A 21,551-nucleotide genomic window follows, 5' to 3' on the forward strand; every position below is an offset into this window, starting at 1 on the left:
AAAATTACAAAGCAGAGAATCAATCATTGCTATAATGATCATGGCAAGAGTCGCAATATCACATTCAGTGGTTATGAGAATGGTTTGCAGTGATTGCCGCCACGACCAAGTATGTTCAAAACCATTATGACGAAACTGCTCGTTTCCAGTAGCAATTTCAACTAGATAAAAGAAGTATATGCTAACCTGAAACCCAAACTCATGAAGCAATGCATTAGTATCTGGCTTCAAAAGCTTATCCAAAATATCAAGAATAACCTTTAAGCAACTGTACATTACATCAACGTACACAATAGAAGATTAAGAAAGTGATATTGATAAAATGAAAATCAAACAACTGAAAACCTCCAAACCTGTAATTAAATCTTGGCTGTAAGACTGTACGCTCAATAGGGGTATCAAGATCAAATTTAAGAAGCAAATGTGTAATATTTGGTGCTGGTCTTCGGATATTCTCAATTAGAAGCTAGGGGAAAAACACAAGATAAGAAGAGAGCCAGATATCAATCAAGCATTACCCAAAAATAATAATAAAAGGCAACACACAAACAGTGCTCTAAGTACCTGGAGTATTAGGACACCTAGATCATCACTACTATTATCCATATTCTGGTTTTCTTGTGAACGGATCTCCAGACAGGAAGCATAATCCTCCACCAAGGAGCTTGCAGCATGAGATTGCAGCAGCAATTGAACAAGCCCAACCATACGAGAGCTGGAAAAGACGGTAAACATGATATTCTAGAATCTTGCTAATGAATTGAAAGTGTTGCGAAGAAAAAGATAAATTAACAACAACTAAGAAGCATCCTCAAAGGCTATCGAGGTGATCATCGGTCACAGAAGCAACCAACCAACTATGCTCAAAAGCATTTAAAGAACAAACAGGATGAAGCAAAATGGCACATCAAATGATACCTCAGCGCACTCATGATTTTAATAGAGTATTGCTGAATGTGTGGCTGTAGATCATATCTCACATACTCCAATAAAGCTACAATTTGATTATGATCTTGTGAAAGTATCACATCTAAAGGCTGGAAAGTGAAAAAAAAAATTTGATCAGTAATGAATGCAGTTTTTTAACAAAGATATACACAGAACTGCAAAAATATCCAAAATAGACAAAGGAACAGCACTACACACTGCTAAAACACAACAATATGTCCGAGCCTTAATCCCAACAGTATAAGATTGGCAGCGCCTTAATCCAACTAAGAACATAATTGTTTAGGTCTTACGGTGACTAGAATTAAAACTCAAGCCCGACTTTGAGTGAGAAAAACTAGCTCACAAGAAGGCAAGGCTAACAAATAGACAAAAGATTTGGCATAAGTTATGCAAGGTACAAAACCACAAAAAAAAAAAAATCTATTTTGATGGTGCAGCTGTTTAGTAAGACATATTATTAGTACCTGATAAAGAGGGCGCCAAAAATCAGCAAGTTGTAAATCCTTTTCCAAAACAAGGATTATGATTTCCAGAGATAAATGAACTGCTTTCTCTAAAAGGTTTCCATATAACTGGCTAGTGCGTTCAGAGATAATAGAATTAACTCCAGGTGAGAGAATACTCATTATGTTTCTGAATACAGTTTTACCACTCATGAAATCCTGCAAAATTTACGCACAAAAGATCTTTCAAAAAGGTTGAACGTATAAGATACTGTCAGATGTAAGAGTTCAATATTATTTACTCCAACTGGTCTAGTGACTCCTGATTCACTGAGAGCTTCATGTTAAAAGAAATTGCAACATTAGACACATGGTGACACAACAGGCTTCTAAACACATATCAAACACAAAGAAAACTATATATGCAATCCACAAGTCACAACCATTGTCATAACTCGAAAATAGATATAATACCATTCACTCCAACAAACTTGCTTTATATTTATTCTTTAAGCAGCACCCATGACAAATATCATGATATATCAAGAAATGTAGTCAAGTCATTTCTATAAAAAAACTTTCACCGGTCAACATAATAAGAGCCTCCCATGGAGATTCTCTTTGTTGACAGGAGTTCAGGCTTTCAGCATAAAAGTTAATAAAGCTAGATAATTCTAGGCCTTCGAACATAGTAGTGGCCACAAATTTCAAGTGGATCATGAAAAGTAGTAAATGGAGTCGATCAATTGCAAACCTTCATAAGCTCAACAGCAGGAAGCTGCAGTTGGAGTTGAGCAGGCTGCTGAGCTGTAGACAACTGAGATCCGTCAACAACACTCTCAATATCCTCAGCATTTATCTCATACGTACTTAATATCCTGCAGGAAGCAATCCTTCTTCATAAACATAACTAAGAAATAAAAAGAAGAGGACAAGAAAAAGCATAAAAAACAAGAAGACAAAGAAAAGCCATATAATGACCTCACAGAACAGAAATCCAGTTGGCATTTCATAAAAAGAGCATGCCGTACAACTTCAGGAGAGGAATTGCATGGTAAAAATATAAACAAAGTGATTGGAGAAAACCTTTGACCATTAAAATATTATACGATAATGGCAAGTAGAAATTAAGCAACTCACATCCGAAAATGATGAAGACATGCAACTACTAACTGCCACTTTTCACAAAGATCACCATAGGCCCTTTGCGAAAAGGGCCCGAAGACTTGATCATATATGAATCTGAATATACCAACAAACCTGCAGCAAGTACTGATCAGCTAATAGGGAACAAAACAAATATCAAGAATATAAAATTCAAGGAGTAAAACTATTTTCTCTCTTGTGGAAGGGAAAGTAACACTACTACCTACGGCCTCTATCGCTAAAATCCCTTTCTTCAGCAATCAGAGCATTCAAAAGATTTATAAATGAAATGGTGGACGGGTAATGTTCTGTCCTTGCCTCGATTTCGTTCAACTCAAACTGCATATCATACACCTACAAATGACAAAATTAAAGATTTAGTTGATTTCTAGATCAAAAGAACGGAGGAAAACAGGAACATTTTGCAGGCAAAATAATTGGGATCCCAAATTTGCACGAGAAATCGGAAGATAATGCAAACAATGAGAAGAGACATATAAGCATTCCAAAGCTGGCAATTTCTAAGTGTAAAATAAGTGTCATGGTGCAAAAAAAAAAAAAAAAAAAAGTGAAGCAATGGGTGTAAAGTTGATCACTCAAATTCAAAAGAGCAACCAGTTGTCCACTATAAAAGCACTTGCAACTATCACAGACTTATTTCGAAGATTTTAAAAACGGAATCTCAAAAGGACTTCAATATTAGGAATATTCTTTAGTGCTTTTAAATTATTAGTATTTGGAAGCATTCATAACTTCATAATTTTCTTTCATTTGGTAAGCTTAAGCTATATGAAGAAAAAAAATGGAAGACATGTCCAACATATGGTACTATACTAGAGAACAGCAAAGTTTCACCGAGAATTGTCTTCTGTTTAATACTACTGAGGAATTAGGTGAGGTATAAGCCTCAAGAGGTGAAACTGTTGTGGCTCCCTTTTTGTCATCATCTAGGTTGGAGGAACTTAAGTTTGGATGAGATGTTTACCGAATGGATGTTAACCCCATGTATCAAGAGTTAGATGGGAAACTTGATTTTTTAAGCCCAAGCATTTGTCATTCTGCAGAACAAATTAACCAAATGTTCTATTTGAATGTTGTAACTTTTCCACAAAACCACATTAGGTATCATGTTAGAAATCATAGAGTAACAACCATTGTATGTTAATATTGTAACAAAGTAGCAATTATAGTATGCTTCTTTATATGCATTAGTTTCTATAAGGTTTATTATAAGCTTTGCTTTATAAATATGTTCTATAAAAATTGAATTACCATGATAAGATGGACATTTAACTAGTTACTGACACACATTGTGATGTTTGCGAAACGAGTTGTAACACCGCGAGGTGCATCACGTCTGTCACCACAATCGCGATAGCATCCACAAATTTTTTATGTTGTATTCTAGAACTCTAAGCGCTATGTAATCTAAAACTACTCTGTTATGTTGAATTCTAGGACTCTAAAGGGACGTGAAATATAGAGGGTTTGAAGCCTAAGAGATGGATAACCTATGTCAGCATATTGTATTTTGTCTCTATTTATTTTTTTCTGCATCAAATTCACATTCTGCTTATTTCCATAAATTAAGTTTCTGTTTAAATATCAAGGCCTTGAAACCATACTTCCAAGCTTTCAATATTAGCCCTTGAGATTAAGTCAATACCTTCAGAGATCAGATAGAACTTCAAGGGGTACGCACAAACTGGGCACAAAGTGTATTCACCCCCTCCCCCTTTCCGATCCTGCATTGCACCTTCTCTATTGATTCTTCAATGGTCCCAACCATACTCCCATTTTTGCTCTCCTTTCATCCACTTGGAATGATCCCAAAATCCCATCATTGAGAAGTGTTACCCCAAAGTCCAGATCAGTTCTATATCAAATTTAACTAGATAAGCAGGTAATATACGTGAACAACGTCATTAGTTAGTTACTTTATTATTCTATTTTTGAAATGCAGTTTGATCCCCCTATCACCGTTTCCACTTGATCCCCTCCAAAATGACAAACTGCCAGTCACCCCGCCCTCAACTTTCTCTCTTTCTCCTCTACCTCTCCCTCAATTTGGGCCAATCCTTCAACAGCAACCCCCTCCCAAGACACCCTCTGTCTCATCCGGCTTTCCTCCTCTCTCCATTTGTTCCGAGTCTTGAAAAAGTTCCTAACCATGATAGAACATAACAGCCCCTCCACATTGCTTTCCAAGAATTTATGCCCATACTGCCATACAAGTAACACCACCATCAAACCATGTTTGAAACTTCCTTCATTGAGACGTAAAATGCAGCTTTGTTCTGCAAGATTTTGAGTTTAATTTCCTCTCCCTTTTCTCGTCGTCTTGTCTTTATGAAACAAAAGCGAAACACATTGATGGTGTAAAGCCAGAGAGGGTGGTGTTGAATCCATGCTGGGAAGGAAAGAGGGAGATAAGAGAAGAGAGTGTGAAGGCAGCGGATGGTTGATCACATGGTAAACAAAATATATTGAAAGAAAAGTACTCGTAACAGATAGATTTAACATAGAGCAACCAGAAGAAGCTTGGACTTATTTCTGAATAATAATAATGTGGTACGTTTTGAAGTAACAGATAGATTTAACATGGAGCAACCTAAAACGAAAAAAGGGCTGAGATGAAAAGATACGACACAGATACCCCTTCGTAATGCGAGAGAAGAGAACATGGCAAGTCAAAAGAACCCTACTTATACCCACCGCACAAAGGTGATCTTTCCCAAAATGGCAAGGCAGAAACAGAACACTGTTGTCAGCCTACCAGGCTGCACTCGACAGGTCCGAGCAACTCAAATAAAATATACGGAGACTAACCAGGCTGCACTTCAAAGGTCCAAGACTCAAATAACATATTCGGAGACTCAAAAGGCAGAAGTTATTCGCTAGAAAAGCATATTTTGGTCAATCTATTATTCAGATTCCAGTGTCCTATATTTTGATGGAGCAAAAGATTTATAATTCTTTGGTTTCGAATGCACTATATTAATATGTGAAGGTAAAGATGAAGTTTTCTATCAAGGGTCAATCGGAAACAAATCAGTTGTTAACACTAACAAAGATAAAGTTGCATATACCACTCCCCCAAAACACCATAGATGGGAGCCACTTTATGGTATTGGAATAATGAGATGTTGCAATTGTCAAATTCCACACCATAATTTTCGGGCCAAAACCATTAGGTTCTTGTAATTCTTTTTTTGTTACAAACAAAAAAGTCCCAACTCATCGCCTTCCACAATTTCCATCTGTTTTGGAAGGGTAAGGTCACTAAGAAGGAAAAACGCTTTTCATGAATATCAAGGGTCTTTTGGAGAATATTAGCAGTAGTATGATCCGAGAGGTTTAGACAAAAAAATAGACAGTGATCCACAGTTCCAGACATCCAATACGTGTGTATCTGATGTTGTGTAAGTGAAAAGACAGGAAACCTTTTTTCCTTGTATAGTGATATGACTATATATACAAGATAAGCTTCACCACCCCTTTTGTGGTGCCTTGGCCACCAGCTATTTCCAATCATTTGCATGTCCAGTATATAAGATCTGAGAGGTGTAAAAAGCACGAAATTTCTTGGCAAAGTTTTTTTTCCAGTACATTGGTGATTTGGATAGAAAGCATTATCCGGCCAAATTACATGATTGTATGGTGACTCAGCGTCCCTTTAGGCTCCACGTACATGGAATAATCCCTTTATGTGCTCTTCATCTATATATGACATTGGAATTCTCCACCGCCTTTTCTAAAAAACTTTTGTCTTCCTCAGAATAGTTCTTCATTATCAAGTTAATGGAATTGTTTTCAATTAGAGAAATGAAAAAATGAAGCAAGAACACAAGTAACATAGGTCTGTACTGTGATGAAGTAAACTCTATCAAAATTGAAAAGGGGATGAGAAACCATGCTAATTCAACTTTTGAGGTAAATAAATCAGCTAATAAGTTCATATAAACACAATCGATAAAGGCAATAGTTTATTCATGATATACACATTTATACTTAGTAACTGACCTGGGTAGAGATTGGTTGAGTAGTGTTTCCAACTTGAGGTCCAACTACAACAGGCAGATCATACTGCTCAAGATACGCCCAAATACTGCCTTTCATCAATGGACTAACTTGGATAAAAACTGCAATGGCATCTCTTAAAGCACCCTGGAAAAACATGAGATGTCAACTCTGAACAACTAAAAAACCATCAAACATTGCTCATTATTTGATCAAAAGAATTAATGAGAAGCATCAACCTTGAGAAAAGGAGGCACATTTTCATAACTAAGGAGCTTGAATAACGGCTCAATATCAAGAAACCAGTTTTTCCTGTCAATAGGATTCCCATTTTCCACAACCTGCAGTTAGAAATTCTATATAGATCAAACCATAGTACAAATCTTACATGAGTATGATACTTGGTGGTAAAAGAGTTTAGACTAATGATGGAGCAGATACAACTAAGGAGCGCTTTTCCAATAAGAAAATACCATTCACATCCACTACAGTTGCAAACGCCAATCAAGATGTTCTACCCAATTTCAGTATCATCTTTCCACCAGCAATCAGATCACAACAAAATCAAACATTTCAAAGAGTACAAACACATACAGAGAGAATGACCATCGTAAAAATCAAACAAAAATAAAAGATTTAACCGGTCTTCACTGATCCATTGGTCAGTCTGCAAATTGCCTTCCAGAACACGCAAATTAGTAAGTGCACATGATATAAATTTAGACTAATTTACCAGAACTAGGTGGTGAACTTCAAACCATACCAGCTCTCATGAAGAAAATTAGATGGAGGTTAATAATGATGTAACAGTTTGAAGAATTTTTGATAAGCAAGAAACAACCTTTCGAAGAACAGTCAAATATGCAACCAAAGCTTTTGCATCTCCTTCAGGAAAATCTGGCAGCAAGGACCCAGTACTTTGAAGAGTCTGCTTAAATTTATCAGCATATATTGATAGGCAATCAAACAAAGTGCTCCAGGAAACAGATCGAAAAGTTTTCCCTTGAAGTAGTTCAAAAACTTTTGAGGCACCCTCTTGACTGCAAGCCTGCAAGAAATTAGTCAATTAACAAAAAAATTTGACCTTTATAGAGATTCAAGTTATAGAAAACTTCAGATCATTTCATGTACCAGGGCACCCAGCATTTTCAAGAACGCCACCAGCGTGTGAAAATTATTATGATCTTCCCCAGCGAAATTCACAAATGTCCACACAACATCATTGCCAGAGAGTAACTCGGGTTCTTTCTGGACAATCAAACAAAGGTTGGCCTATTAAGCGAGTACCATCAGTAAAAAAGCCACAAACTAAATAAAAATGAAAGATAAATCAAGAGAGGAAGGATGAGAAAATTGATAATCATGTTCTGTTCACCTTTCCTGACAGAAATAAGAAAATGAGTCTAACCTCTAACATACCTGATTAACTATAACATACCAAAAAAAACACCAACTGACTAATCCCAATAACCAAAAAGACATGCTCACAAAGAGAACAATGTTTGAAATTTAAACTTGCAAGTTAAAACTGTTCTCTTATAGCATAAAGGAGAATACTATGAATAGGCAGGAGCACTTCAGTGCTTGCCTTCTAGCCTTTTCCACAACTGGCTAGAAATTTAGCACATCCATTCCATGAACCAAACAGTATGCTAATTCCAATAACAAGGAATGCACACAAAATGGACATTAATTAGGTTTTTGTCATACATGGCATATTCATAGGGTCTTAAATAATGTAAATAAATAAAAGTTGTTAGAGTTGTATTTTTAGGTTGTTATGTTAGTAGTCTTTTCTTGGGTTTTATTCTTGTTTGTATTTCCCCTCCCATATCTTATAAATATAGGGGAGTATGGGGTGTTTGGGACATAGGAAATAACTAGAGAGAGGAAACACTTAGGAGTGTCTAGGAGACTCGAACGTCCCATAGTATCGTTCTTGTATTCATTAATAAAGTCAGTTTTTGTTACTATCTCGGCTGATCTGTTACAATTTTACCAATCCATAAATTGAAAATTCACCAACTTATATATGCAACGCGCCAAATGTGATCCAAACATATCAAGGAACAAACAAGAGCAAAGAACTCTTATGGCATTAAGAACTGTTCACCAAGAAATCTAGTATTGCTCATGCATTCCATACTACACAACTATTTCTACTCCCTAGAAACCTAAGTGTGGGAAAGTGCCACTGCCATATTTTAACAAGGTGATAATCAAAAAACACTGCAGACATTAAAAGAAAATGCAGCAAGCAGAATTTATGTTGTATCTTCAGTTCACTGAGCTAGAGGGATCAATGTGAAGAGATCATTCAAAATTTACAAAAACTACCTATTCCAATGGAGATTGACCATAGAAATATCAAATTCATTCACAAAGCTAAAGCAGGTATCTAGAAACCAGCATTCGATTTATTCATTCCTACTTGTAGTTGAAAAAGAAAACATCTTATACCAAGTACTATCTACTCAAGCAAGTTTGATTTGAAGAAAGAGTCAAAAAGAAAAAGTATTCTTGTGTTTGCATAATGAAAAGTAAATCTCCGTGTATTAGTAAAAAAGTGTACACAGCAGATGTGTATATATATATATATATATATATATATGTATATATATATATATATGTATATAATATATATATATATATATGTATATATATATATATATGTATATAATATATATATATATATGTATATATATATATATATATATGTATATATATATATATATATATATATATATATATATATATATATATACTGCTACAAAGAATTTATTTTTTTTTAAAATATGATCATAAATGATATAATTAATAACTTAATATCTACTAATAAAATAATAAAATCACAAATATAAATATTTTTAAGAAAAATTAAGAAATAAAGAAACACTTCATACATTTCAAAAACATTTTAAAGGAAAACAACCAACCTTTCCAATTAGTCAGAGTTTTGCATGACAATTCAAATTAATAGGATAAAGTAAAAAAATAATAATGGAAGACAACTAGCAACCTAGCACGCTCCACCTTAACCTACAGCCTACTTTGTCTTTACTCCAAAAAAGACTATTTCATCTACTTTTCAATTTGCATAATCTATCAAACCCAGACTTCATCTTCCTCGATCTTTTATCTGCTTCAAGGTGAGCTCTACCTTCTCCCATGGTGGGTTGCTTCAAAATCGCCCATAAAGATGAAAATCCGCCCGTATTAAGCGAGATACACCGTTTTAGAACGGTAAAATCAGCCGATTTGCGTTTTAATGCGTCGTTTTCTTACACAATGTTATGAATTGCAAGATCTCGGGACGGTGAACTGAAAATCCGTTTTATCTCGCCCGTTCCGAGTTGACTCGGCCGAGTTTTTATACCATAATTCCAGTAGATTAAGCAGATTCAATTACCACCCCAAATGTAAGAAATTGGCTCTAAACCACCTCATTTTTTCCTGATGACCTTATGTTGATGTGCAAAGGGGACTCTGCTTCCATCCAAGTCCTAGTTGAAAGCATTACCTCCTCGAAGGCCTACAATCTAACCGCTAACATAAACAAATCCGCCATGTTCCTAGCAGGTATGTGCACCATCCAAGAGCAAGAAATATCCGAAAAGTTTCAGTTCCTTCTAGGAAATCTCCCAGTAAAATATCTTGGAGTTTCACTGTCCTCAAAGCGTATAATTGCGGTGGATTGTGACATTCTTGTTGATAGGATGACTGAAACAATTAGATCTTGGCATGCTAAATATCTAACTTATGTGGCTCCAATTGGCGAGTTTTGTGCTCATGAGCATTTTTAGTTATTGGTGTCAAATGTTCATCCTCCCCAAGAAATCCTTAAGGAGGTCAATAATATTTGTCGTGCGTATCTATGGCATGGTTATGCTAGCACCACCACCCCTGGGAATGTAAGTTGGGCCCAAGTGTGTACTCCAAAAAAAATCTAGAGGTCTTGGAATTAGAAACCTTGAAACTTAGAACCTAGCCGCAGTGGGGAAAATTGCCTGGCATATCAGCATGAAGCATGACTCGTTGTCGGTCAAATGGACACATAAAGTCTATATGAAAGGGGGACAATGGAAACCCTTCAACCCACGTATAACTTCTAGTTAGGCTTTTAAGAAAAATTTTCATATAAAAGAAAATTGTGGGATTGGATGGAACATGGCAGACATTGTAGAAAAGAGGTATATCAAAATCTACACACCCCGCAAGAAAAAGTGAATTGTGCAAAATTGGTGTGGTCCAGAACCATGCTTCCAAAAACAGCGTTCATCCTTTGGCTCGCTTTCCTCAACAGCGTTACATGATTCGCTAATGTCCTCGCGAATCGCGAATCGAAAAAAGCGAATTATAGTCGGTTTTGAGCTATTTTTGGACAAATTTGAGCAAATCGCAAATTTAAAAAGCGAATTAGCTAGCGAATCATGTTACACTGTTCTTCAACAAGCTAAAGTGAAGTCCATCGAGATGGTGCTGAAGACCATCAAGCTAGAAGTGAAGTCCCGATCTTCTTTTATTTGTGCCAAAGAATTTGATAGAGATTCTAGTTGGATGTATAGAATCATCAATTATGTATAGCTTTGGTTTTTAGGTGATTGCTATGGTATCCTACTTTTTGGGGCTCTCGCCCTTTCTACCAAACCAGAACAGATCATTTGAAATCAAATCAGATCATAACTTAGTAAATTTAGATCAGATCAGATCAGACAAAGAGAACATGCCCTACATAGTTGTTTAAAAACATGTAATTTAACTAAACAAACAAATAGAAATATACGTCACAAACTCAATATCAAGAGCCAAAAAACATGTTAAAGGTTATGAAAAACCTCATTGTCCTCGGGCATGTGTTATTAATATCGTCACATGAGTATTTTCAAGTCGTTCCTACTAGTTACTCAAGATACCTCACTTGCCTGACCTTAAAAAATTGAACAAGTTATTGGTGAGATAAAAATGAAAAGTCCACATGAAAAATAAAAACATCAACTTTAACTCTCAATTTCCTTCGTTATTTTTTTATGCTTTAAATAGTATACTAATTGTGATCACAGATAGTGAAAAAAATTTAGATATCCAAAGATACGATTCAATGGGCTTTTGGTGGAAAATGATTTAGGAAAAAAAAATAAATGAAATTAAAGGTGAAAGTTTAAGTGTTTGGATCATATGAGTAAAATTAAATCTAATAAGGAAATATGTTTCATTCCTGTTATGGTTGTATAAAAAAACTAGTAATAATCAATTGCCATATAGGATGTTGAGCTTCTAATAGAATTAATACACATAAGAAACACACATGAGAGCTTGACATTTGTAGTATTACTTTCATCTTTATTACTCGTATGTATGATGATATAATGAGATATGATAATGTAAGAACCATAAGTGAAATATCGGAAAGAATTTAGAATATAATTGTAGCAGCTAAATTCGATGCAAATTGTTTCAAAACAATATTAGAAAACAATTCTTTAGGCCAAGCTTAAATGTGTAACTTGCAAGTAAAATCTTTTTGTTTAGAAATGAGCAAGTAGAATCTTAATATTTAGACAATTGCAAACTAATCTCCATAATTTTCATTTGACATAAGTGATAGCTTTTAACATTACAGATTTACAGCTGGCTTGTACTATACATGCCCATTAGCATGAAAAATTTTTACAAGTCATTGGTGATTTATAATCAATTAACAGACATTATGGATAGTGTTGAGGATATAACATGAAACCTGGTTCTCAAGATTGTGCATGCTAAAAACCATGAATTTAGTACATAGGCAACCATAAGTAGACCATGTTAGAATTGAACACATATGTAACACCACAAGGCAATCTCTATCCTAAAACCACAATAAAAATCATAGTGAAAACTTCTTCAGCTTAAACAAAACAAAATATCAAATGTATTACTAAGCTCCCTCTACTTTATGAGTGAAATTGATGAACTGGCTGTGTTTTTATCCTTCCATAAACCTATCAATAATAGCATGATAGCTCATACCCCAACAATAATGGTGGTAAAGCCAAGCAGATCTAAACAGTTCTTTTATGCACGAAACAGCACAAAGAAAACTAACCTATCGCAGAGCATATCTCATGCTTGCACTCAAGTAATTGTATACCGTATCTCACAAGTAGTTTAATGGTTAGAACTACTCTTTAATATTTAATCAGTCACCAAAAACTTGAAGACTCGTACCTGATAGATTTCACTGATAAACTCTAATAAAGATATAAATGGTTGACGTTCCACTTCAGCAGAATGATCAGCATTTATATCGTCCGTGTGAGGAAAGACGTGTGGTCCACCCATGCGATAAGGGCTTAGCATAGCCATAACCTTCTCTTTCACTTCTTTTACCTGTAACAATAAGACGTATATGAAATCTATGATACTTTGACTCTGCAATCTGCACTTCATTTTACATACCCTGGTCAAAGCTCAATCTGACAAGGGCATCGCATGTCAGCAAATACTTTAATTATCTAGAATCACATATTTATAGGTAAAAAAAGACATATAAAGAAAGAGAAGTTATATGATATAAGCTCATGAAAGGATTTTAAATGAGAATTAACAGAGCTAAATAACAACACTACCTAAAATGTATATATAACTATCTCTGACATAGAAAACAGATGCAACAAGTCTAAAAAGTTGGGAAAAAACATGTAACATAAATTTTAACTTTTTGCGTCCAATTCCAATTTAGGACAGTTTTCAACTTCCCATGTTCGATAGCTTGAGCCATGACATCAAAGTAGACCACTCAACTACCTTTGTATAAGTATCCTACTTCACATGTTAGCTACACTATAGTAAAAACAGGTGGATGGCACAATGGCACTTTGCCCATAAGCTATCTTCCTTCCCTACAAAGGATTCAATTCTCAATTTATCAACATCAATTGGTCGAGGCTTCCAGCCTTCCACCTTACTTCCCCATGCAAGACTGCATGTCAATACATAAAACAACTCCACTTAGTACTCAAAATAAAGGTCTTGATCAGAGAAAAATAAACAAACATGTGGAGGTAACTATGGCATATTGGCATGGGAATTTCAAGGAAGGGAAGGATAATCAAGACCCCTCTCTCCTTTACAACATGTTTAGTAGATTTTTGGAATCCCCTTTCACCTTTTTCAATTTTTAGAGTGAAACTACCCCAAGTTTTTCATCCTGATTCACACCCTGAAATTCAACTTTCTAAAACCCCTCAACAACTTAACCAACGTTGACATATGTAGAAATCATATAAAAAACATATATATATATATATATATATATATATATATATATATATATATATAGAGAAATTCCATCCATTCAACTTAAATATATACATTTGAAAAGGTATGAATGAAGTTACAAAGTCTAAATGAAAAACAGATTTTTTCCATTTTTGTGAAGAGGGACAAATAAAAGCTGCAAAAACGACCGCGGTGTCACGAAAAATGGCTATAACAGAATAATTAATTAACTTAATAGTTAATTATTTTGTTTAACTATAAAAATTATGAGTAACTATAGTTAATGAGTATTCATGAAATTTAACGAGATGTTATATTAACTTTTTCTACAATTTAGGAAGATGTTAGAAGAAAGTTTTCTGTAACACCTTCTAGACAAATAACTTTTCTGTAACAGAGAAATATCATTGTAAGTGTGAATATCGAGCGTTACACGTTACGTAACGGCAACGCGACATTTTGACGGTGAAAATCCATGCACCGTAATATAATGGGAATTAACACCGCAGCAACTCTCAAACTAGTTACAAAACAATTGTTATATAACGTAACTACATAGTTACTAATAAACAGTTATATTACAAACTATATATACGGTCAATAGGCAATACAGATCAACAAGTACTTCAAAAAAACTCAAACAGACAAAGGGCATTAAGCTTTGGGGGCCGCATAATAAAAGGTGGAGCCGATAGGGAAGAGGCAATAAGCTGACACACTTTGCTTGACTACAATAAATTAAGAACAATGAGTTAAACCGACCTTTTCTCTAGCAAGAGGTTCAGACAAGAAGATGGTGACAAGTTTGTGAAGGTAAGCATTGTACATATACGTCATATCTTCATCATCATTCTGTAAGGAGAAAGAGAGGATTATGTCCAGATAAGCAATTAGCTTACATCTAACAGACAATTATCTTAAAAGTACCTTATAAGCAGCAGTTCGTAGTACTTTGTGCAGGAAAAATTCAAACACGTTGTTTGAGAAAATGACATCCAAACAAGAACTGATATTCTGGAAGTCTTTTGATGAAGCACTAGACACTGTGTCCCTCACTTCAGTTCCCTCTTGTACTAACATCAAATGTACTGACCATGCAAGTCGTACACAATCAACAAATCCACTTACATTTGGATCATTAACAGGACTCATTACCTGAAATGATTTTTAAATCATAAAACAGAGGTTCAATTCAAAATTACTGAACCAACAAGCACATATCTATTCAGTAGTTCTTACAATTTCCTGAAATTCTTGTCTGAAGGAAGCATCGTGAGAAAGGAGAGACAGTTTCTCTGGAGCAGTGCTCAATGCATCAGAAGTGAACGCAATTACAAGAGAATATAATATGCCATATGTAATCTGCACAGAATAAACAACCAAATTAAAAAAAAAAAAAAATCAAGATGGGACAAAAAGATAAAATTAAGGCAGCCAGAATATTTGGACACAAAACGGGGTCTGAAACATATTTTCAAAATGTAATCAATAAGGACTACCTGATATTTTGAGGTGTCACGACAGTCATTGAGTTCCGCAGCTTCATCTTTCAGAATGGAGAAGATATCTTTGATATCTTTAGGAGCTAAAAAACAAAAGGCTTATTTAGTCCACTAATCTAAAAGGCTAACAGCCTAATAGATGACTAACATTTTCTTTTCATATCAACAACAATAAGATAAAATATCACATGTAATCCCAATTGCAATTATAAGATACAAAAAATTATCAAAACCAATTTAATGTTCTGAACATCCCAATTCCCTAACCTCCACCGTCAACCCTGTAGTTTGCATCACTCCAAGGTTGTTTTACTCGAAATTTCCCCACTACACTATTAAATTTGAAAATTTTCTAAAAATGAGTGTTGTAAGATCGCTTATAACTTAGGGGTCTTACAAGCTCCTAACAATGAACAAAGGAAAGAACAAAGAAGGGGATGAGAGGGGTGAATGTCGAATGGAAAAATGGAGCAAATTTTTGTTGTTTTTGTGTAATTTTCGAACAGAAACAAAAGGGTACGATAATGGCTTAACTCAATACTCACTATAAATCCATGTAGCAAGTAAGGAGGCTCTTAATGCACAAGTGTAGGCGCCACTTACACGAAGCATACGAACTTTTGCATATACGACTCTAATCCAAGAATCATACAAACAACGGGAATTTGAAACAAAGTTGTTTTGGGTTTTTCTTTATCATTAATTCACCAAGTAAAACGGAGTACAATCTAAAATATATAGAGGAAAGCAAAAACAAAAAATAATTACTAAAATAAACCAAGGAAACCGTGAGATATGGCCGGCCACAACCGTTTGGTGGTTACCAAAAGTGGCCGGTTGGTAACCACTTGGTAACTGCCTCCCATGTGCTCCATTTGTGAGTAACTCCTTACGTAACTTCCGTCCCATGATTACCTACTTACAAAAACCGAAAATAACTACTAGAAACTTACAAAAACCGAAAACAACTACTAGAAACTAACTATAACTTCTAGTAACTAATATTGTTTCTGCAAATAACTACCTTAGCTCAATTGGACTAAACAAGGACTTTAAAGATGATGGTTTTAAGCATGTATTCCACACGCCAAGATGCTTGAAACTTAATTAAAATTTTCGACCTCTTTTTTGTGCCTTTGCTTGATCTTTGTCTTTGTTTGCTTCATGATCTTGTACTTTCATACTTACCTAAAAGCTTCTAAAATACTTAAAGTAACATGATGTTTTAACTAAACAACTAACACTTAACATAAAAGGTTCGACTCAAATAAACACAAACTAAAAGCTAGTAAATAAAATTCAGATTTGATAAAGACAATGCTTGACTAAGGATGATTTTTGAAAGGTGAATTAAAAGATTTCTTGTTGAAAGAGGGTGGGACGCCAAAAATGAGGGTCCTCATATTTCAGTCTGACAATTTTCCAAATAAATTTCAAAACATACAAAACCAATCAGAAAAGGTAGCAAGGTATTATCATACCCTCATCTTCCATTCCGTTTTTACTAAAAAGTTATAAAACACAATGAAACAGTTAGGAACCCATTGCTACAAAGTGACATTCAAGAAAGGCCAACGGTTATAAAGGCCTCAAACCCCTAGACATATACCAACAATTCATAATTCAAGCAGTTCCAATCTAACCCCTACAATCACAGCCACCAACAACAAACAATGGCACCAATTCTAGCAGAGATGAACTTCCCCTAGTTGTACCTAACTTGCTTAGTAGGGTCCCACTCTAATCCATGGTCTAATTTTTGCTAAATTCTAGACAGTCTAACCAACAAGTCCTCTCTCCTACATTCATTACACAAACAAGCCAAGTATAACCTTACTCCTCCACTGACCCAACATCCCTGTCCTTCATCAAACTACCAAAAACACCAGGACACAACACCTCATCAACAATCACCCACCAGCAACAAGGGGTAAGGAAAACACACACTCTTTAGCATATCTCGAAAATGCATTTTGCCAACTTGTTGTATATATCATCCTACAGTTCAATCTTTTCTCGATGACAAGATCCAACCATGGTCAAAAAGGGATAACAACCAAAGTTGGCTTAGATAAATATTCATAGTTCATTATGTAAAAACTTTAGACGGTAGGAGAGATGTAATTACATGGAATAAAAACTTGCTTGTTATGTTATGTAACATTTTTGAGAGCTACTGCACCGCTAAATCATGTTATAAACGCGGCGTTGACCGTTACGTAACATGTAACGCTCGATATTTCACCATTACAACGTTATTTGTCGCGAAGAGGTTATTGAAAAATTTTTCAAACATCTTCCTAAATTGTAGAAAAAGCTATTCTAACATCTCGTTAAAACTTTACTAATACCCATTAACTATAATCGTGAAATAAAACAATTAACTAATATGTTGATTAATTATCCACTAAAACTACCTCATATAATGAAATTATAATAGCTATTGGCAGATTATTGTAATTGTATAATGACAGTGGTCCACCTACAAAAATGCAATTATAAGTTCAAAACTCTCCTTTTGTGATTTTTTAAATTCACACTGCATAACCGCTAATCGCATTACTACTCCGTTATAGTCGTTTTCTGCGACACTACAACGTATCCGCAAACACATGCGCAACCGTGTTTTTTCCATGGATGTGAACACATTAACATCAATGTTGGTCACATATTGATCCAACCAAATATAAGACTTTTCGGTCTCTCAATTACAATAGATTTTACTATAGACATTGCTTGGCTGATAATAGAGTCCTTAGAGCACCTACAATGGGTGACAACTTTTAGTCCCACAAAACTAATGGGAGGGTAATGAGTATGGCACACTATTGTGAAGAACTATCATAATTAAGTGCAAGCACACAATATTTATGTTCAATACATAATGCACGTGTGGACAATTTCTATGCCACTTCTCAATTTTTGGGGAAGCACAATGTTGTAGGACGGTTACACAAATATGTGAAGGGTGAATGAATAAGTTAGTGAAAAAAAAATGTGGCAAAAGAAGAAAAGGAAATAGAAATTTAGAGAGCAAATGAGTAAGCACATCACTATTGATGCTCTTCGAAATACTGACACAAGAACACGATACAGGAAAATTACGAGACACAATAAGTGAAATGAGATAAGTGAAATGAGATAAACTCAAGAAAAAAAGAATACAAATTCTTCTAGTACACAAATTAGAAGCTCGAAGAACACCCTAAATTAATTCATTTACAAGCTAACTATATTCAGCCACTTACTTGTCCGCACAACAAGAACAGACAGAACAAGGCAGTGCGAGAGAATTAGTCTTTCCCTGCTAACAACAGCTTGACGCTCTACAATGGCACCACGAGCATCAATGATAAAGCGCTCTGCGTTAGGGCCTCCTGAACCACCGGGTTCTTGCCAATTGAGTTCCTAGATACCAAGATACAACAGAAAATCATAAAGCCAAATGAAATTCAGTGCTTGCAATCAGGCCATTATTTTTCCCTCTTATTTCATAAAGAAAAAAAAAGGATTGTATTCTTAAGCCCAAGTATTGATATGATATCAATATTTATAAAAGAGAAAACAGTTAAAGCCATAGCGGAGCACAAGGTGAAAATCACAAGGCGAAAATCACAAGGCTAACCTTGATTAATTTTATCAATCGTTGTCTAAGACCTGCTTTTATAAGATCCTCCATATATTTTTGAATGTCGGCCACAATATCCCCTTCAACATCCTGGTCAAGCACAACAGCCTAGAAAAACCCAAGAAAATCGGAAATGATGAAAAATCATCATAATGACCGCAAATAATGAGGACATAGAAAACAAAATACCCTTAATAGTGTGTACAGGGCTGTGATTAGATCTCTTCTTTCTGTATACCAGAGTCCAGTAGCTAGACGCAAAATTTCCAAAGGTTCTCGTCCTAACAATCCCCACTAAAAGAAACCATTATGCTCATTAGAACCAATAAAATAACTGATGCAAGCTAATAAAACATATTTTTATGTGCCAAAAGAAGAAAAGCTACACAATAAGGATGTAGTAGTACCTCTTGGTTAGTAGAAACAAGCAACCGTACACATTCAATTTCATTAAGATGAAGATCATCACTGAGTTTCAGAGCCTTGACATTCAATAAAAACAACATTTTGTCAAAAACTAGAAAATGTTGAAGATTTTTTAAAAAAACTCCATAGTATTAAAAAATAATTATCCAAGAAATATCTAGAGATGTAAGAATATTGATTACATCCAAGTCGTATGAGGATTCTAAAATAAAAAAAAGTAGTAAACGACCCTAGCAACTATAAAAAGAACAACATTGCATTTGTTGATTGTAGTCAAGAAGCTCAGCGACAATAAGAAACAATCATTTCACACATTATTATTCTCTTTCTCATTTCTAAATAAATATTATCCATCTGATAAATAATTTAATCTTCTAAAGTAAATGTTATAGAATAAACAAGAGAACTCACCCAAAACACTAGCCTAGTAGGTGAGATAGCCCATTTATTCTATAAACCCCATATTAGTTGCCAATACAACCAACGTGGAACAAAGTCCCATAACTTTGTAATGGCCTCAAATCCGTTCCATGACAAACCCCCATAAGTTCCAGCGTCCTCATTGGTCACAGCTGGCTTAACCCAGGCCACCACTCCATAGGCCACCACTCTAGGTTGGCTCTAATACCATTGTTATAGATTAAACAAGATAACTCGCCCAAAAGACTAGCCTAGTAGGTGAGAGAGCTCATTTACACTATAAACCCACATTAGTTGCCCATATAACCGATAAGGGACAAAGTCCCATAACTTAGTAATGGCCTCAAATCCATCCATGACATTAAACATATCTAATACACAATGGACACGATTTAAACTCGGCCATTTACATGTTTAATAGCTCATAGTAATTAAAATTAGGACAAGCAAATAAAATATCCTTCAATAATATCTAGAAACATTATAAAACTTGAAAGTTCAAGTAACTAACATCCAAGAGCCATTTCTGAAGTATAACAAAATACCCAGTCCAAAATAACAAGCACAGAGTCTACCCTCTCATAAATAACGAATACTTAATCTATAAAATCAAATATAATAGTAGAGCTACTATGACCCTCTTCACATCACTCAATCCAAGAAGCGCCTAGGTAGCACCATTTCTTCTAAAAACTTCAAGAGCTTCATCATAGAAATGGTGCATCAAAAAGACAGGTGTTTGGTGTTGAGGAAATCATTTTGCAAGAAAATTGTTTTCTCTACTTTTTGTTGTTTGTTTTCTTCAGAAATGGAAGGAAACCAATTAACCAAATTTTCTCCACCCTTCCATCCCAAAACCTCCATCTGCCCTACAAGTTGTCCATCAAACCAAACAAACAAAGTTTAACTATCATTTGCATTTTTTAACGGAAAGTAGTTTTCATGGAAATGAGTTTCCAAAGAAAAAGTTTGCTACCAAACGAAACACCCCTTACATACAACTTGATCAATGAACTACCTCATCAATTCAGTCTACTATCTACAAATTACTAACTCCAAACAAACAAAAGCCAACATTTTAAGCATTCAAACCACTCATGTGCATTGTGCAGTACTAAAAATCACAAACCAATGCAATTAAACAAAAAGTGAAAAACTTACAAGTTGGACATCTTGATCATCCAACGTCATTGGAGGCGAATTGGGAAACCGAACTTCCTTGGATTGCACCTCAGTACGATCGGCTGGTCGAGGTGGCTGCCACAAAAAACCCAAACGTTCAACAAAATTGAGCAACAAAAAGAATTAAAAAAAATTGAAAATGAAATCAGAAACAATTACAGGAAAAGAAAGGAGATTTTGCAGAGAAGAGATAGAGCTGCGAATGGCGTGCATGAGTTCAATACGCTCGGAAGGAGAGGGAGATGAAGAAGTTAAGAGTGTTGATTCGATTGTTGAAAGAAGTTGTTTTGGCGACACCATTTTAGGGGGTTTTGAAGGGTTTGGAAACCCTAGAATGGTTAAGAGTGAGAGTGGTGTGGAAATGGTGGAATGAAGAAAGGGTTTCAGGCGGGAAATAAGAAGAAGGCGAGAGTGGAGAGGTGGATTGAAGAAAGGGTTTGGTTTGTAAAACCCCGTCAAAACCCTTCAGCCTTCAGGTGTGTGCCTTGCTGAATGACAGCGTCAGACAAGCTATGCTTAGTACTTCTAAATTATAGGATTAGTAAGCTAAACCATAAATTGCACTATTTATCA

At 35.1% G+C, this 21,551-nt stretch overlaps 1 protein-coding gene across 3 annotated transcripts in view; it reads right to left on the reverse strand.

Annotated features, from left to right (window-relative positions):
* The window catches only part of LOC130816140 (nuclear pore complex protein NUP205), a 36,655-nt gene extending 15,104 nt beyond the window's left edge, over positions 1 to 21,551 (reverse strand). For 2 of the 3 annotated variants that reach the window (XM_057682786.1, XM_057682784.1), the window contains exons 1-23: positions 21,138 to 21,551; positions 20,958 to 21,053; positions 19,358 to 19,432; positions 19,140 to 19,244; positions 18,948 to 19,058; positions 18,571 to 18,730; positions 15,320 to 15,405; positions 15,060 to 15,182; positions 14,748 to 14,975; positions 14,583 to 14,672; positions 12,768 to 12,929; positions 7,692 to 7,808; positions 7,402 to 7,608; positions 6,800 to 6,901; positions 6,564 to 6,707; positions 2,764 to 2,894; positions 2,535 to 2,654; positions 2,149 to 2,272; positions 1,416 to 1,613; positions 919 to 1,037; positions 565 to 715; positions 354 to 466; positions 187 to 268 (exon numbers count right to left, since the gene is read on the reverse strand). In XM_057682786.1, the coding sequence (XP_057538769.1) occupies positions 187 to 268; positions 354 to 466; positions 565 to 715; positions 919 to 1,037; positions 1,416 to 1,613; positions 2,149 to 2,272; positions 2,535 to 2,654; positions 2,764 to 2,894; positions 6,564 to 6,707; positions 6,800 to 6,901; positions 7,402 to 7,608; positions 7,692 to 7,808; positions 12,768 to 12,929; positions 14,583 to 14,672; positions 14,748 to 14,975; positions 15,060 to 15,182; positions 15,320 to 15,405; positions 18,571 to 18,730; positions 18,948 to 19,058; positions 19,140 to 19,244; positions 19,358 to 19,432; positions 20,958 to 21,053; positions 21,138 to 21,278 (2,985 nt within the window). In that variant the 5' untranslated portion in view covers positions 21,279 to 21,551. The remainder of the gene's footprint in view (positions 1 to 186; positions 269 to 353; positions 467 to 564; positions 716 to 918; positions 1,038 to 1,415; positions 1,614 to 2,148; positions 2,273 to 2,534; positions 2,655 to 2,763; positions 2,895 to 6,563; positions 6,708 to 6,799; positions 6,902 to 7,401; positions 7,609 to 7,691; positions 7,809 to 12,767; positions 12,930 to 14,582; positions 14,673 to 14,747; positions 14,976 to 15,059; positions 15,183 to 15,319; positions 15,406 to 18,570; positions 18,731 to 18,947; positions 19,059 to 19,139; positions 19,245 to 19,357; positions 19,433 to 20,957; positions 21,054 to 21,137) is intronic. The other variant, XR_009042712.1, reaches the window with a different exon arrangement.

The sequence above is a fragment of the Amaranthus tricolor genome, chromosome 6 (genome assembly GCF_026212465.1).
Source record: "Amaranthus tricolor cultivar Red isolate AtriRed21 chromosome 6, ASM2621246v1, whole genome shotgun sequence".
NCBI classification, from domain to species: Eukaryota; Viridiplantae; Streptophyta; class Magnoliopsida; order Caryophyllales; family Amaranthaceae; genus Amaranthus; species Amaranthus tricolor.